General features: G+C 47.9%; 1 protein-coding gene across 1 annotated transcript; it reads right to left on the bottom strand.

The window, feature by feature from the left end:
• Positions 1 to 530: 530 nt before the first annotated feature.
• On the bottom strand, positions 531 to 15,860 carry RBM5 (RNA binding motif protein 5). The gene is made up of 24 exons (XM_017819970.1): positions 15,713 to 15,860; positions 15,151 to 15,595; positions 14,781 to 14,936; positions 12,845 to 12,914; positions 12,262 to 12,335; positions 9,864 to 9,947; positions 9,101 to 9,161; positions 8,878 to 8,943; positions 8,541 to 8,701; positions 7,481 to 7,578; positions 6,905 to 6,992; positions 6,634 to 6,711; positions 6,476 to 6,545; positions 5,876 to 5,961; positions 5,464 to 5,542; positions 5,105 to 5,196; positions 4,397 to 4,561; positions 3,777 to 3,923; positions 3,624 to 3,695; positions 2,696 to 2,875; positions 2,427 to 2,501; positions 1,906 to 2,003; positions 1,699 to 1,828; positions 531 to 1,188 (listed from the first exon to the last, which is right to left on the bottom strand). The coding sequence occupies exons 1-24, from the start codon at positions 15,727 to 15,729 to the stop codon at positions 1,063 to 1,065; spliced, it is 2,718 nt and encodes a 905-aa protein (XP_017675459.1). The 5' UTR covers positions 15,730 to 15,860; the 3' UTR covers positions 531 to 1,062.
• Positions 15,861 to 16,931: the final 1,071 nt, after the last annotated feature.

Below are 16,931 nucleotides of genomic sequence, written 5' to 3'. Positions count from 1 at the left end.
GCATCGGTAAAGGCAGAGCTCAGGGCTGAGCCTTGCCCTGCTTATCTTGGTTCTTGGGAAGAGGACAGGATGAACAAGGCAGGCACAACACAGGCAGAGGAACAGGAAGGCAGTAACTGAACAGCTGCAGGACACCTCAGGAAGGACAAGGTTCACTGTCACCCAGCCTGCAGCAGCTCCTCACGCTGTGTCCAGGGAGGCCAGAGGAAGCTGAGGTGGAGCACAGGAACCTCCCCACAGGTGCCACACATTCCAGCCCCCCACCGGGCCAGCAGAGGCTCCTGGGCAGGACCACAAGCTGCAGACACTGCTGCTGGTTCTCTCCTGCTCCTACAGCTCTGACAGGAAGGGCTACACAGAGATCTGACACTCCACCAGCCACCATCCATGCTGGAGCTGTGAGAAAGACACTGGTAACAAGGCGCAGTGCAGGGATAAAAGGAGGGAGGCGAGCTGAGTGCCGTGTGGAGCAGACTCCAGGATGAAGTCTCGTCAAGCAAGAAGTAGAATGACAGAAAGGACAAGCAGCATTGGCAACTTAATTCTTCATTCACCCACCAACAAACAGAAATAGGATAATTTCTGGATGTATTTCTTTTGGAAATGAGCCAAACTGGCAACTAGAATCAAAGTCTTCAAAAAGTCTATACAAAGATGTATCATACAAAATGTACAGGAAAATTTTCCAAAAAAACAAAGACAGACAATACAACAAAAGGAGAGAAGAGACTGTTTGAAACCACAGCTAACAGGTCCTGCTGCTGCTCCAGAGGGCAGGAGCAGCGGCTGGACAACACACTAAAACACAGAATACATTACACTATATACATGACCGTACAAAGATCAGTGTCCCCCTTGGTCTAACGAGGAGCTCTCCAGCATGAGGTTGCGTCAGTTCAAACAATCTGCTCATGGAAGTGTTACATGCCGAGCAGGGAACAACGTCCAAGGGAATGAAATGGTCAGCTCTAAACCAAAACCAGAATATAGCCAGGTCACCAAGGCTACAGAGATTAACAGTCAGTTCTTGCTAACAACGAAGTGCTTCGCAGGCCAGAGGTGTTACTCCATCTCTGTGAAGCGGGCGAACATGGCTTTCCGCACGGCATCTTTGTACGAATCCGCAGTGGAGACGCCGTAGGAACTGCCCTTGGCTCCCAAGCCAGCTCCTCTCATTCGTACTTGGGCCTGCAGGGGAAGAGAGACATGTTTCAGCTCTGCAGTGAGTGGCCACACCACCATGAGCACTGCCAAAAAACTCCATCAGTCCAGCCAACCTTCACAAGTTCCCGTGTGGATCCCCACAGCCATAAACACAGACACAGGAGACCAGAGTACACACACCACCTCATGTTCACCGCCTTCACGCTACTCTGACCCCACCCCAACAGGAGCAGGAATGAAACTGCACAGAACGGTTCCTAACAGCGTATGCAAGGCCAGGAAAGGCAACAGGACGAAGCCCATTCTGGGGTACCACTGTCACAGACCCTCAGGAGTGAAGTGCCAAAGGAAGGAAGCACAGCCCTGCCTCTGCTTTAGCACCTGATGGGACAAACGGGCGCAAGAGCCAACGTGAACAGCGGCAGCTTTACTGTGAATGGCAGAGCTTATTCCTCCAGAGATCTTGAGCAGCAACTGCTTCTGGTTAAAAAGAAAGAAAAGCACCAAACCTTCTCAAGGAGACATCCCTCTTACCTCAATGGGTGCTGTGATGCCCTGACATTTCCTTCCCAAGCCTGAACCTTCCCTCCAGCCCATGGCCTGCAGCATCTTGTTGCCAATATTACTGTTGTCGAGGCCATCTTTGGTGGGTTGCTCGTAATTCCTGCAGGAAGAAGAGATGAGTAAACCCAACTGCTCATCGTGCACTGAAGCCATGGGTGAGCAGCTTTGGATACATACACCGTGCCAGCGTCATAGACCTTCTTGCGCTTGGGCTCCGGGGGCTCTGGGATGCCGTACTTCTCCCGCCTCTCAGCCGCTCTGTCTCTGTATTTCATCTGCATAAAGCAAACACAGTTGCCATGGATTCCAAGACACTTCTGTTCATCTTTGAGCTATGGGAGTCAGCTAAATGCCTGCTGCTGCAGAAAGCTATATATTGTAGCCCACTAAAATTAAAACCACAGACAGCAGGACCCCAGACCCAAGTCCCTGGATACTGAGGTACGAAGAGGCTCGAAAGTTTTTGGTCCCAGTCTGGCAGCCCTGAGCTGGAGGTGGAATGACCCTTCCCTGTTAAGCAATAGCTGTGGTTTATGGGACACTTTTTTCCATGTAACAGGGCAGCTCTGAACCTTGACCGGAGAAGGGGTTGGCTTACGAGGATTATTTCGAGTGACGTGTGTCAGGATAAGGAGAGCTCAACAGATCACCTATGCAGGTTTTCCATTAGCTACTCATCTGCTCATCTCAACACTGACCTCTCTCTCACGCAGCTCCAAGGCTTCAAGTTCCTGCTCAGAAAGCTTTGATCTTCTATAGATATCCATGTTTTGCTGAAACAAGAAGAGATTCACTTTAACAACATGAAGTGCACAACAGTTCTTTTAAAGTAGCTGAATTTTGGGAGAGCAACAATCCACTTGCACCTATTTTTAATAGTTTCCCAAACAGCAATACGCATCGTGGTTTTGGTTTACACACTGAATTATGGCATCCAAGTACCTTCCTGACCACATAGTGCAAATACCTTGTGCAAGTCAGATAGCTGCTGATGCCTAATCAGAGCATCTTTGTTTGGGAACTGCCTTCTACACAACAGACAAGCCATCTTCTTCCAGTCAGTCAGCTTCTCTTCCTCATTCTCCATTCTTTCCAGTAAGTCCTCATCGTTATCGCTGTCACCGCTGTAGGCAGCCACGAGGCCACGCTGGAAAGGAAGGACAGCATTAAGGGCAGTGCCAACAGTTGGCAGCAGATGTGTGTTTATCACAGGAGGAGCATTGTTCTCCCATTGCTAAGGATGAAATCACAGAACAGGTAAGTATGGAAGAGACCACTGGAGGCCATCTAGAATGACCTCCCTGCTCAAGCAGGGTCCCCCAGCACATACTGCTCAGGACTATGTTCTGACAATCTTTAAGTATCTCCAGGGAAGGAGACTCCACAACCTCTCTACAAAACCTGTTCCAGTGCTCAGTCACCCTTACAGTGATAGTTCTTGTGTTCTCCTGGGGCAGATTCCAAAGGGCTGGCCTTGGCAGTGAAGACTGAAGCAAAGGTAGTGTTCAGTATTTCAGACTTCCCTGCCACCTCTGTTGCAAGGGTCCGTGTTCTATTCAGTAATGGCCCACATTTTTATAGTACTGCAGCTCAAAAGAACCACATGCTACATTGCTGTTAGACTTATTTTCCACTAGCCAAACAATACTTTTAAGTACACCATATTTAGAAACCTCAAAACCTCAGCTGAGCTCTTGAGGCTAGAAGGAATCACAGCCTTTCTCAGTGTATCTCAGTCACTCACCCTATTGCACTTGCACTGTCATCACTGCAACCACCACTTTTTACAGGTGATATCATGGACATGCAGGCTGGAAAGCAAGTATCTGCTAGAGCTCCTCTCCAGTGCTTTACCAGTAACCTTTGGTAACACCTCTGCCAGGTATCACACTCACCTTCAGCGGATTTTCATCATCCCCGTTTTTCAACACCTCTGGCAAGATCTGTTGTCGCTCAGACAGAGCTCCCTGGATGAGACAAGACCATCATGAGAACTGAACTCTCTGCCACACCACCCCCCTGCCACACACCATTGCCGGCGCCTTCACCTTTTTCTCAAAGAGTGCAAAGCCTGCATCTGCAGCTGCTGACTCCTTCCGCTCCTCCTCCCTGGTGCTCAGTGGCTGGAAGCTGTTCTTGAAGTTCTCTTTCTGCTTGTTCAAACTCTTTGCCCAGCGCTCCATGTCTTTAGCAATCTGAAATGCCGAGTGGTTTGCTCACACAGCTTCCCTCACAGCTATCAATCTCTTATGACACACATTCAATCTCACAAGCAGTTTCAGAAGAAGTCAACCCACTACCTTTTATTTTTAAATCCCAGCACACTGGATGTAGTGCAGCTGTTTCCCTGTATACAGTGTTCAAAGATACCGCAGCTTGCTGCTTTTACTGTACAAACCCTTCTTATCAAGCTAATCCTCTAAGTGACGGCTCAGTTATACTCCCACTGGTCCTGGCAGGATTCCATAAGCACTCCTCCTATGCAGAGCTTATTTCTGCACTGAAGCCTTGCCAACTCCACCTCTCCTCAGCCCCCTACAATGCCTGCAAATTGCAGGCATGTACCCCCATTTAATAACCTAGGATTTCCTTTGCCATGAAAAAGGAGAACTATTATCACATTCCACAGAACACTTCACCCCCGTTGTGATCCCATTCTGTCGTTTACCTGTTGAGCTGTTTTACTTTTAGGCTTCTCTTTCTTCTCCTTCACTTCTTTGGTGGTGGTTGTGGTAGCTGTCTGTTGGTACGTGACACCTTCTGCAGCAGGCATGTACGTCTCCTTCTCGCCATCCCAGTACAGGTACTGCTGGGTTAAGGCATTGTAGTAATACTGCCAGGGGGAAGGAGAGGCAGACACTTAAAACAACTCACATGAGCTCGGTGTCCACGGGAGAACCCAAGCAAGCTGATTCAGACTACTGCATCACACGGGAAGGCGTTTTGTAGAGTCCAAACAAGTTCTGCAGACTCCACAGAGGAGTCAAAAGACAGGAAGTGGCTGAAGCCTCTGTCCCCAAACACAGGCGGTGCTGCCCAACAGCACTACGGAGAACCTTTTGCTTCTCCCAAGAGACGACCCACCAGAGCCCAGAGCTGGGTGCACTTTGCTGGGCACTCCGCAACGACATAGCTCAGTTACAGTGGCTGTGACAAGTGCTAATCCTATACGGGCCAAATTTGGAGGAAAATTAAGGAAAGGAAAGAAAAATGAAGGGCTATACCAGGGGGAAGTCAAGTCCCAGCTCTACACACACTGCCGAGAGTTATCTGCAACATTTGGTATGTTGTGCACTTCAAATGTCACTCATATGATGAGAGATAGGAAACTAATGGACCTTAACAGTTAAGACATGTGGGAAGAACTTGTGTTTACCTGGGAATTAGGATCATAGTAGAGCCCTGTTATAGGATCATAATAATATCCTGAAGATTCATCATATTGGTAGGTGGAAGTGTCAGGGACAGCTGTAAAAAAATTAAAGTGTGGGACATGGTCGTTCCAGACGAATTCAGACAGGTATCTTTCTACATTTCAGGTAAAATTCGGAGATTATTTAGCAGCCACGACGGCAGACACGTCTGTAAAGGGCTCTTAAACAACCGTGCAGCGAACGCGTTCCAGGGGCAGCTTCACCACGACACACGGTGACAGAGCACTCGGCCAGAGCCGAGTCCCTCTCTTGCTACACAGTGACAGAAACCTGTCCCCACGAGCAGCTCCCGAGCACTTACCGTACTTGGTTCCAGGCACCACGCCAGTCGGGGGAGCCGCCTGTGCCTGCGTGCTAGTGGTAGGTGGTGCTGATTGTGTCTGAAAAAAAACCCCAAGCCGGCAACCTCCGTTAGAAAATCTGTCACCAAGGCGCAAGAAAACAAGGACAGCGAGCCAAGGCATGAGCAGCCCACCCCACGCTACAACAGCCAACTCCTCCTCACCAGGACACCTGGCACTCACCTTCACCAAAGAGCAAAACGATCACAGAAAACAAATGGCAGGTGACTTGCAAACACAAGCACTGTGACTAAGCCATGGACACTCAGCCACTTTCTGTACCACTCACTTTAAAAAGCAAAGGCTACAGCTGAGCCTATATCCCACATAACCCTGGCTTTGACAGCAAGGACTCATCAGTGCTGTAATTACCGGAGAGTCAGGTGAGTTTGTCTGCTGATTATACAGCTGAGGACTCTGGGACACAACTGCAGCTGTGGTGGTAGTGACCGGAGCTCCTGCCAACAGAGAGCAGTAATGCGTAAGCCCGCTAATTTGTAAAACAAGACTGCATCCTAGGGCTAAAATTACTTTGTTTATAGTTTCAGCTCCTAATTCCAGCTCGAGCAGCCAAACAAGGCAATAAGCATTCAAAAGGAGACAGATACACAGTGAGTATTTTCTACACAGACAAGGAATAGTTTCCTTTTCGGGAGGAAATATTCTGTTCCCAAAGTCAGCAATTCCTGGCCTCTGACAACGCTAGTGCTGAACACTTGCTAGAGCTGCTCACATTGTTCTCATGAGTTCAAGGCCTTTGCCAACAGTTTGAAACAGAGGTTTCTCTCTCATCTTGCACAAGCAGTTGCACTTCAACAAATCTGTTACAGTTCTCTATCAACACAACCTCAGACGCCTCGAAAGCAAAATAAGCCAAGTCTCCTTTTACACAGCAAAATAACATAAAGGCTGAGGCAAAATACTATCACTATTTCAAAATTAGCATTACAAACAATTACATATCAGTACTACCTGATATGGTAGCTGTGTCTGTGTCCAGCACTCCTTGATTTTGGTAGTACTGCTGATAATCCTGGGAATACTAAAAAGGGAAATGAATGACAACACAAGGTGAGTGGATACTCAATTTACAACAACCTACTGGTTACAGCACAACCTCCACTACTAACCTGAGCATACTGTGAGTAGCCATCCTGTCCTGACTGGAGGTAGCTGTAGTCAAGGGTGCTGCCCTCTCCAGTCTGTGGCTGAAATTCAAGCAAGGTGATTTTTGTCAGGAACAGGTAAGTTACTGCATTTAAGAATTTCAACACTGCTTAGGCTCCAAACTGACTGTCAGAGCAGATGTGTCATAGCCAGATCTGCCACTGGTCAATTCAATCAGGCAAGTGGCCAGCAGGGAAATTATGTGGTCTATGAGCAACAGCCCCCAAGTCATACCTGAGTGGACGACCACTGAGCTGCAGCGATGGCTGTACTTGCCACAGAGAAGGCGCTGACTCTGTTACCGTCTGGGAGAAGCAGGTCTCTGCAATCACAAAAATCAGCCATCTCAGTAAATGTTGTTTTCGTTCTGAAGTGTCTCCCTTTGCAAGGAGGTCGTCTGCCCCTACACGTGGATTTCTTGGCAGTTATAAAACATTTTGAATGTAATGAATGAGCCAAAGCACTGCTTGGCAAGCAAAGGAACTTCAGGTTCATTATTGTACAGTCAGTAATAAGTCAGTGGGTCTCCAAGGAAACAAGTGTGCTATGCACACAAGCAGTTATGCTGTTATCTTCAGAGGACTGGAAAAAGGGGAGGTGGGAAATACTGCTTTCACTCTCCTTGTACACAGTGAAAAGCAGGATGCATGCAACACAAGATACATAAGGGAAACAAAACTCTGGAGTTAGAATAATTTAGAATAATCTTAATAAAAGCCTGGGTGACAACAATAAACCTCCAATATAAATGAGGGGGGGGAAGTGTGAATAAAAAACCAAAAACCATAATCGACTGCTATTGCAACTCACTTTCTGGCACTCTTTGCAAAATCAACACCAATTGTTTTGCCGTCAATTTTTAACGGTGGCTGAAGACTTTGTAAAATCTGCAGCAGTTGAGAAGCATCCTACAATAAGAAATACTCATTATTATGAAAGGCAGGTTACTGAGGGGGATTCAGAAGTTCCCAAAGCTCCACCTTTTCACATGCAGCTGCTGAAAAGAGCTAAAGTCATAAGAACACCTCCATTTCTTCATGCTATACACATGCACAGTGCAACCGATCATATACTGAGCTTTTCCATGGGCTGTTCAGTATGAAAAACATTCCAAAATCTTAGCTTTATAAAGCCCCAAATTACTCCAAACGGGAGGCCAGCAAGATTGAGATCAGGCACCCATTTAAGTCCAACAACCTGCTCCACTTTGACTGAAGAAGATCCAAACAGATCATACTGCTGATCAAGTCTGGTATATAGACTCATTATTTAGGTTGGAAAGGACCTTGAAGATCATCGAGTCCAACTGTTAATCCAGCACTGCCAAGTCCACCACTAAACCACATCCCTCAGTGCCACATGTACCTCTAGGAACACAGACTCCAGCACTCTTCAGGGACCCCATGCCAGTACCTAACCTCCCTGAAAACTTAAGAGGTTTTCCTTGTACCTCACTGCAATTTCCCATGTTTCAATTTATGACTGTTCCCCATTGTCCTATCTATGTATACTCGACAATATATGTCTGCTGTCCCCACAACCTCCCACTGGATGCTGCAGAGAAGAGCAACATCTGCCTCCTCCTCCTTTCTCAAGGTGGAAGAAGCCTAATTCCACGCACCTTCCCCCACATGATATGCCCCAGATCTTAATTTTTGTGAACAAAAAATCCCAGGCCATCTTCTTTCAAACTGCAGCTACTGATGAACAGCTCTGACATTAACCCTCAGAGATGTCCATTAACCCTGAATGTCCATTAACCTTCAGAGATCTGGGGCAGTCCTTCAGACAGCTCAAGACCTCTAAATGCTGCAGCCAGAAAAGCAGGTTAACCTGCTGTTTCTCTTGAGTGCATGAGTAAGGCCCTCACCATGGCAGACGACAGCTGCACAAATGCAAAGCCTCTGTTCTGCTGGGTCTGCTTGTCTTTGATAAGACGAATATTGTTGACGGCCAGAGATGCGTACGGAGACAAGGCAGTCATGATGGATTCCACTACCGTGTGAGGAGCAATGTTTCGGAGAATGATGGCTGGGGAGAAGAGGTACAACATCAGTGCACACATTAAGGCTCAGCAGAGTATTTCACGTCCTTCAGCGGGCAGGCTGAGGTATGGGAAGGACTTTTAGTACATTTCACATTCTACAATACATTTTACATTCACATGTATACGTTTCATATTCTACAATAAGTCAAAGATAACTTACTATCACAATAATAATCCACAGACTGAACGGCTTCTGCTGCTCCAGGTGGTACCTCCTGTTCTGAATCTTCGTAAGAAGAGAAAATATTTTAGTCAGGACATGGCACATTCAGTCAAGCTCAGAATTTCACAAGCCAGTCTAGGACCTACAATAAACTTTGCTTCCTACACAGGTCAGAATTTCCCCCAAAATCGAACACAATAAAGAGACTGAGGTAACATACCAAATTTGTCCGCTCCACAACGGAAGCATTTTAGTCTCCTTCTGAAGTTGTAGAGGCAGCACTATGATGAACAAGAGAAGACCAATAAGAACTTGGATAATTTGTAATAATGCTGCAGTTGCTGTAAAATAACAAAACTCAGACATTCACACAAAATAACGTAACAAAGCTAAACCCACCACATTAATCCAGAACATCAAAAGCCACCCTTATCTGTACCACAGCTGCTTTTCAGAACATCCCAGCTACTTTTTCCCTAGTCATCCCAAATCAGTTATTTTAACCATGTGGTCTTTAACGTACAATCCCAGGCACAGTAACTACTTTCAAAAGCACAATGGAACGCAGGCTGGGGAGTAAGTTTACTTTATGGGCAAAAGGTGTAGTTAAAGGCTGACAGAACAGCCTGGTCTTCATCTTACTAAATCATCTCACCTTTGAGAGGTTAAACGAGCAGTGCACAGCAGGTTGTAGCAGAACAGCAGCTTTTTGACACTAGATTAATCATCATCTAATGACTTCATATTCAGTATCAAGGACAGCTCATGCCCATCTGTGTGTCTCTGGGGGCAACACTGCTGTCTCTCTGTCTCCGTGGCCATCACAGCTACGAATCTTTTTCATTCCCTCATCTCGCTATGCCTACCACGTCCTATGGACAGTAGGAGGGCATCTGAATCACGTGTCATTTTTTTCAAACCACTGAGCTAGTGGAGAGCACCGAGTCAAGACAAACTTCCTCCAACAAAAACACACGTTGTACCTTGTTGCAAAGCCAGTCCTCAAATTTAGGTCTGGGGTTGCTGTAGTGCATTGCGATCTGCTTCCCTTGAATCACCAGCTTTTTCTGCAAAAGAAGTGGTTTCAATTATTCCTGTATCGAGACACAAATGTTCATTTTCCCATGGCAGAGCACCCTTCGGAGGAATCAGTGCTCCTGAATTAAATGGACAACATATGGGGAGGATGTGGAGGACAACCACGGCCACCTACACCCTGCCCATCCAATCCTGCAGAGAGGAGGACGAGGGCAGTAAGAAAATGGGATGTGGAGCAAAGATAAACGGAATCAGGGAGTGTTGAAAAAGCTGCCAAACACTAAACGCTGACATGGAACCAGGAAGTGTCTCGAAGGAGACAAAGTCCTAATCTGTTGCGTTCAGGATTAACACGTTTTTAGGAGTCTCTTTGCCCCCACATTTCTATTCACTGCTGGTATAGCACTGAGCGACTTTTTAAACATGTCCTTAGGTGACTGCTTCACTTCATCCCCTACTCCAAATACCCCAGACCTTTTAACCACCGTATTTGGATTACTTTTCCAAGCACACTTCAGAAGTGTCCCTTTGAAAATACAGTAATTCCTCCCAAAGGGACCCTGCTTAGACTTCTTGAAGGCTGGATTACAAGTGGCATCAACTGAAACATAACTCAAGTGGTTTCATTTGACTAATGCCTCGGTTCAATTGGAAGCCTGCACGAGAGGTTTGTGTTCTTCATTCAGGCAGGAGCTCTCCAAAATGAGTAACTAGACTGCATGCGAAGCTTCTCCAGGGGTAGGAAAAGTTCATAATGCTTTCAGCATGTCCTCTCACTCTGACTTCAGAGGAGTTAGGAATTTACAGCTATTTAAGAAGCCTTGACTCTCAGCCTCACGCTTTGCCAAGCATGGGTATGCAGAATGCCCTTTCAAAATATGGCCATCAACATATTTTGGTCAAACAGGTGGAAGCATGTCTGAGGAAGTGCGTGTTAGAGGCCAAACCCCAGACATTGCAACAGAAAAACCATTTTTTTTTGCAGGTTGATTTACTGCAGAGGTACCACAGAGTGTCAGGATCAGTGGCTTTTCTGACAACAGGGTCTGACAGATCTAGCACGTAGCATGAATAAGGCTCTCACATTCTGCACAACTAAATAGGGCAAAGCCATTGCTCCTACCGGCAGGAGGGAGGGTTGGAGGGCCCAGCACTCACTGGATGTGCACACATAGAAACAAGGCTGCTGGCATAGTTGCAATACATCATTCTGTCATGTAAGTCAGCAACCCGGCTGCTGGGGACAGGCTACGTTTTCCCTACTACTGGGGTGGCTGGTTACCGGAGTGAATTTGAATATATTTCAATAAATTACGGATCAGTACAGCTTTGTATACATTAAAATAATCTCATTTCTGAAAATGCGCTCAGCATTAATTTCTTGATATAAGTCTTTTCACTGCATCTACCGGACCTACCGAGCAGCATGTCAGGAAAACAGAATCCGAAGGCTGCTCTCTGGCTGGAACATCACCCATGGTGTGGGACTTGTGAAACGTTATTCCAGCACAAGGCACAAAAGTTCCATCTTCTGGAACTGCCATGAATCCCATTACTGTGCCATTGCTTTATTATAACATAAACAGAGCAGAAAACTATTCATCATGCTGCCCCAGGACCTCTGCATCAAAAACTCAGGTGCGAGAGAAAACAGTGACTTGATAGTTTTCTCATTTTGAGAGTATTTTTAAGGTCTGTTGTTAAAACAGGTTATGAATACTCAAAAGCAGCAAAAGCAAGTGAAACTGCAGTACCACAGGAAAACCTCATGGGAAAACAAACCAGAGGACTCTTACTGTGTTTTGGCTCCTGATGAAGTCACACTAACTAAAAAGCCAAAATACAGAGAATAACAGGTGTGAGAACTCACTCTACCTAATTTAGTTGGATAAACATGCTTTTTCCTCTAGAAGTGCCAGTTCTCCCTCTTTAAGTGGGGGAACAGCCACTTGTCTTTCAGGGTTAATAACTACGTAACATGGAGATCCGGTGCTTTCTCTGACAGCAGAGAAGGAAAGACCAAGTGGAAATGAGCTAGGATTTTCTAAGGGCTACTAGCCAAATCTTCACGAGCCAATTAAATCACAACCAAGCCATTTAAAAGAACGACACATTTTACCAGAGAGTGCTCAAAATGGTCAATTTTCTCTCCTAATATTTCTCTCCTTCTATTTTGTCCTACTGTTACAAATTTTAATATATACAAAGCTTTTAGTCTTTTAAATCACTGTTATGGAACAAACCACTCCTTCCACCTCTATTTTTTTCCTTTTTTTTTTTTTTTTTTAACTGTACAGACTTGTTCCATTTTCAGGAATATCTAGACTTGGTGAGTGAAGCAACCTGATTGGCTTCCATCCAGCTGGTAGCATCTTGAAAGTGATAAAACTCCACGAAGGCGAAACCACGGCTTACACCTAGAGACAGCATTCAGATATAGACGGGATACTCGTGTTAGTCAGTTCCTTTAAAACAGGCGAATCTCTCTCCAAGTGCTTCATTACTTCATGACAAAGCAGCTTTACAAATGCGACGTCAACTGCTGGGACCTGCTCGTTATTTTGCCATGGCAAGGAACCAAGCTGCCTTAACTGGCTACATTTCACTCGATTCGAATCCACGTTTAAAGGTAACCATGCAACAGACTACATATTATTAAATGGGTTTACACTATTATTACTTACCAATACCTGTTAACAAAACCCCCTGTAGACAGACTTCTTTTAACATGTTGACCAGCTATCTATAAGTCTTCCAAAAAGCCACATTCCTTAGCCATGGCAAACCCTTTTTTTTTTTTGGCGTTTTTGTTTTTGTTTTTTTTTTTTTGGTAATGCATGTGCTTGCAGTTTGGGGACAATTCTGGATACTCTTTTGGGCTGGGGAAGAGGAAGGTGATGTCAAAAACTGGATTAAGAGCTCTCACCTGTCTTTCTCTTCATCAGCCTCACGTCTGCAGGCTGAGGACCTTCAAAGGACTCAATAAGCTCGCGAATCTGCGTAAGATTTTGATCAAACAGTTAAATTTTTCATATCTTGGCAGACAGCTAGAAGTCACAAAAGCAACCTACAGTACATACAAGTGGTACACAAAACATCAACAGTCTCAGCGCTGTCTCAGAGACAAAGAAAACCTTTATGGAGAACCCAACAGGGTTCTGATGAGCACCAGAGAGCCCACACAGCCCTTTGCTACACTAAACTGTCATCCTCACTCAGGCCACAGAATCATCCAGAATCTGAATCCCTATGATGTTGTGTTCCAAGGTAATTTGTGCTAGATTTGGCTAACACTATGCTTGACCCCAAGTTTTTAAAAGGAACATCCCTCTCTCCCTGCATATCTAAATATCCCTCGCTCCTGGCAATGAAATACAAGCAGCCTACACTGCAGGGCTCCATGGTGAATGTATTGCTAAGTCTCATGCTGAAGTTCTCATCCTCTAACAGATCCCCTCCAGTTTTTCAGGAGATAAAGCAGATTTGTGAAGAACGTGTCCTCAAAGAAAACGCTACAGACACGTCAGTTCTTCAGCTGTAATAAAGCTGCTTAGGCTGCGGCACAGGCAATGTAAATTGCTAGGGGAGGCATGGAGGAAAAAGAAACACCAAGTTTATAATGCCACAGCAGAAGACAAAAGGTCTTTCAGCAGCTTTCACAGAATTCAAACTACATTACGTACAACAAGGTTGCTCAGCAGAATCAAAACTGATCTTAAGCTACTCATTTTTATGCTGACTGTAATTAGTATCTTCAATGCAAGTAGCTTTTTCGCATGAAAAATGTGGAAAAAGTTGAAAATTGCATACACAACTAGAATTGTTGAAGTAATGTTAACTTAAGAAAACAACTAGCAGTTCTGAGATGCATTGCCTACATCCCAAGATGAGTCCACAATTAAACATTCATATAAACTATGCTACAGTTACTGCCCGACTGTAGAGCTACAATATCAATACCTCGGAAACAAAAAGTGTTCTGAAACACTTGTGAAAATATTAGAGCAGTAAGTGGTGATTAAGACATTCAATATTAGGAGGGCAGCAAGTAATCAGTAAAAAAAAAAAGGAAAACAAAACGCCGCAGAAACGGTGCAAAAGCATTCTCTGTGTTAGCAATCAACACACAAACACCTCAGAGGCAGAGGAGTCGCCTGCCTGAAAACAAACTGGAATAGCTCAGCTTTTACAGGGCTAACCCTCAAATAACAGTTGTGGGCGTACAGCTTGGTAACCAAAATAATCCAGCAAGGAAGGAAAAAAAAAACCCTAAAAAAACTACAATCAAAAAACCTAAAGCTTTAACATCTTTCTATTCAAGGAATCAGATAAGCAAGTACCAAGCTCACATATACTTGCTCTGTCAGCTCAGCAGCAGCCATTTTATGACTCCCACAGCTGTGCCTGCACAAAGCAGCTTTGTGCGGGGCTGTGCTTGGCTGAGGAGCTCGGTGTCTGTGTGAGACCCATCAGGCACAACTTCTGACCTCAATAAAGACCAGAAAAACTGAAGGAAGTGCCACCTCTGTGTCTCAGTCCCCCTCCCCTCTCGCTGCGGTGGGAAAAAGCAAACGCCTGCCTCTTCCCTCCAATAAAGAAAAGCAGCGAACAGCACGTAGCTTAAAATCCCCTCTTGCAGAAAGCATTCAAACATGCATGAAAAAACAACTATTCGCGGATTGTTTCATTTGAAAGAAACTGGTTAACGCCGAACTGACCTCTGTCACTCTAACAGTGACAGTTCAAACGCTTTCAGGACTCAAAATGGCAGCTCGGCAGCGCTGGAGAGGGGCCACCATGATGCAGCGTTCAACAAAATGGCAGCAGCCGCCGCTCCCGCACAGCCCTGCCCGGCTACTCACATCGTTCTCCGTAACCGTGATGGGGAGCCCACGCAACATGATGGTCTTGCTTTCTTTCTCATCGTTAATATCGTTCCTGTAGTCGTGCTCTCCGTAATCGCCATCGGAATGGTATCCATCCTCTGACTTGTCGCTGTTCCTGCGCTCCCGCTCCCTCTGGAAACCAGCGCCCAGGATTAGCCCCCGCGACTGCCCGCAGCGTGTGCCCGCAGTGCCACCGGCCCAGGACAGACATGGACACCGAGCCCCGGCCCGGGGCTGATCCCCACGGCCTCGGGCATCGCCCCGGGTGGTACCCGGCCCCGGTTCCCCCAGCCCCGCACACCCCGCCGTGCCGGCCCCACTCCAGGCTCCCCCCGACCCCGCTCACCTCGGGGCTATCGTAATCGCGGCTGTCGTAGTCTCTATCGTAGTCTCGGCTATCGCGACTGTCGTAGTCTCGGCAATCCCGGCTGTCGTAGTCCCGGCAATCGTAGTCTCGGCTGTCCCTGCTGTCGTAGTCGCGGCAATCGCGGCTATCGTAGTCGCGGCAGTCGCGGCTGTCGCGACTGTCGTAGTCCCGGCAGACACGGCTGTCTCGGCTGTCGTAGTCCCGGCTGTCGTAGTCGCGGCAGTCTCGGCTATCGCGGCTATCATAGTCTCGGCTGTCGTAGTCCCGGCTGTCGTAGTCGCGGTAGTCATCGTAGCGGTCACCGCGGCGCTCCTCACTAGACCTCTTGTAATCATCCCTGCGCCGGCTGCGGGACTCCCGCTCGTCGCGGTCCTCCCTCTCCACGATGGAGCCGTAGCGGCCGCTCCGCTCCGTCCTGCTAACCCTGCGGCACAACAGCGGGCCGAGCTCAGAGCGTGAAGCGCCCGCCGCGACTCCGCCACTGCTTGCCTGCCCGCCCGCCCCCCTCCCGTCTCCCCCTCGCCCTCCCGTCTCCGCTCACCTCTTGTCCGAGCCCATGCCGCCGCCTAGGATCCGCAGGCAGCCTGCACAGCGCTGTCCGGCACCTCACGCCGAATACACCCGCACAGCGCCTCTCGCTGCCTCGCCACAAAATGGCGTCGAGGGGACCGCCCGTCTTCTACCCAGCGGCCACCGCGCGCCACGACTGGAAGCTTCCATACAGGCGCATGCGCAAAGGGCGGCCACGCCGCCAGGCACGCCGGGAGATGTAGTTCCGGGGCCGCNGGGGTGAAGGAGACAGGGGCTGCCTGAGACCACCCGTGCCCAATTCAAAGCACTTCACTGGGCTTGGGAGGGACTGGAAGGCATTGTGTGTTTGGGGGGGATTGGCATTGCATGGTTTCCTCTCCTGCATGGCCCTGGGGACACAGAGCTGTGGGAGCTGTGGGGACACACTCCTGTGGATTGGGGGTCCCTGGTGAGGGGAGGTTGGGGCCAGCAGGGCTTTCCCAGCTCCCCCCACCTCTCCAGCAGACCCTCATCCTCTTCCAGCTCTTCTGACATGAGTTTGCTGAGCATGCAGCTGTGCCCCTTTCTCCGTGATCCCCCTCAGCTCTGTGTCACTGGGCTGTTTTCATTTTGGGGTCCCATAGGGGCTAAAAAGTGCTGAGAGGCTCTGTCCCCCATGCCAAATACAGGGTTAAGGCTGAGACATTTTGTGGGCAGAGGTCCCATCCCTTCCTCCAACCCGGCTGTGGGCTGGAGGATGAGGAAAAGCTGGACTTTCCCGGAAGGACTTGGCACCTCTCACCTCCTGCCCTGCCTTTCCCCAGAGGACTTTGCTGGAGGATTAAGGCTGAACTGCCCCCGCAGGGAGGCTGAGTCATGGCTTCCAAGCGCCCTGCATCCTCCTCCACACAGCACAGGGAAAAGAAAGCGAAAGGGAAAGATGGGGATGACACCTGGAGCTCCACCTTGGCAGCCCTCAAAACTGCCCCCAGGGAGAAGCCCCCTGCCACCATCGATGGGCTGTGCCCCCTGAGCACGACACGTGGTGCCCAGGTGAGAGTGGGGCTGAGGTACCCAGAGGGGCTGGGACGGGGGGACATGAGCAGCAGGTCGAACCCCCGGGCACCACCTGCTGAGACATAGGCAGCTCTAATTTTCCATGCAGACCCCCCCTGTATCCCTGATGGGACATCTCTGCGCCCTCCCCATCCCCAAATGCTGCCCAGGTGCCAGCCCAGGCCATGCCATTC

This window comes from Lepidothrix coronata, unplaced genomic scaffold (genome assembly GCF_001604755.1).
Source record: "Lepidothrix coronata isolate B3197 unplaced genomic scaffold, Lepidothrix_coronata-1.0 Scaffold78, whole genome shotgun sequence".
Taxonomy (NCBI): Eukaryota; Metazoa; Chordata; class Aves; order Passeriformes; family Pipridae; genus Lepidothrix; species Lepidothrix coronata.
This window is presented reverse-complemented; position numbering and strand designations above follow the sequence as displayed.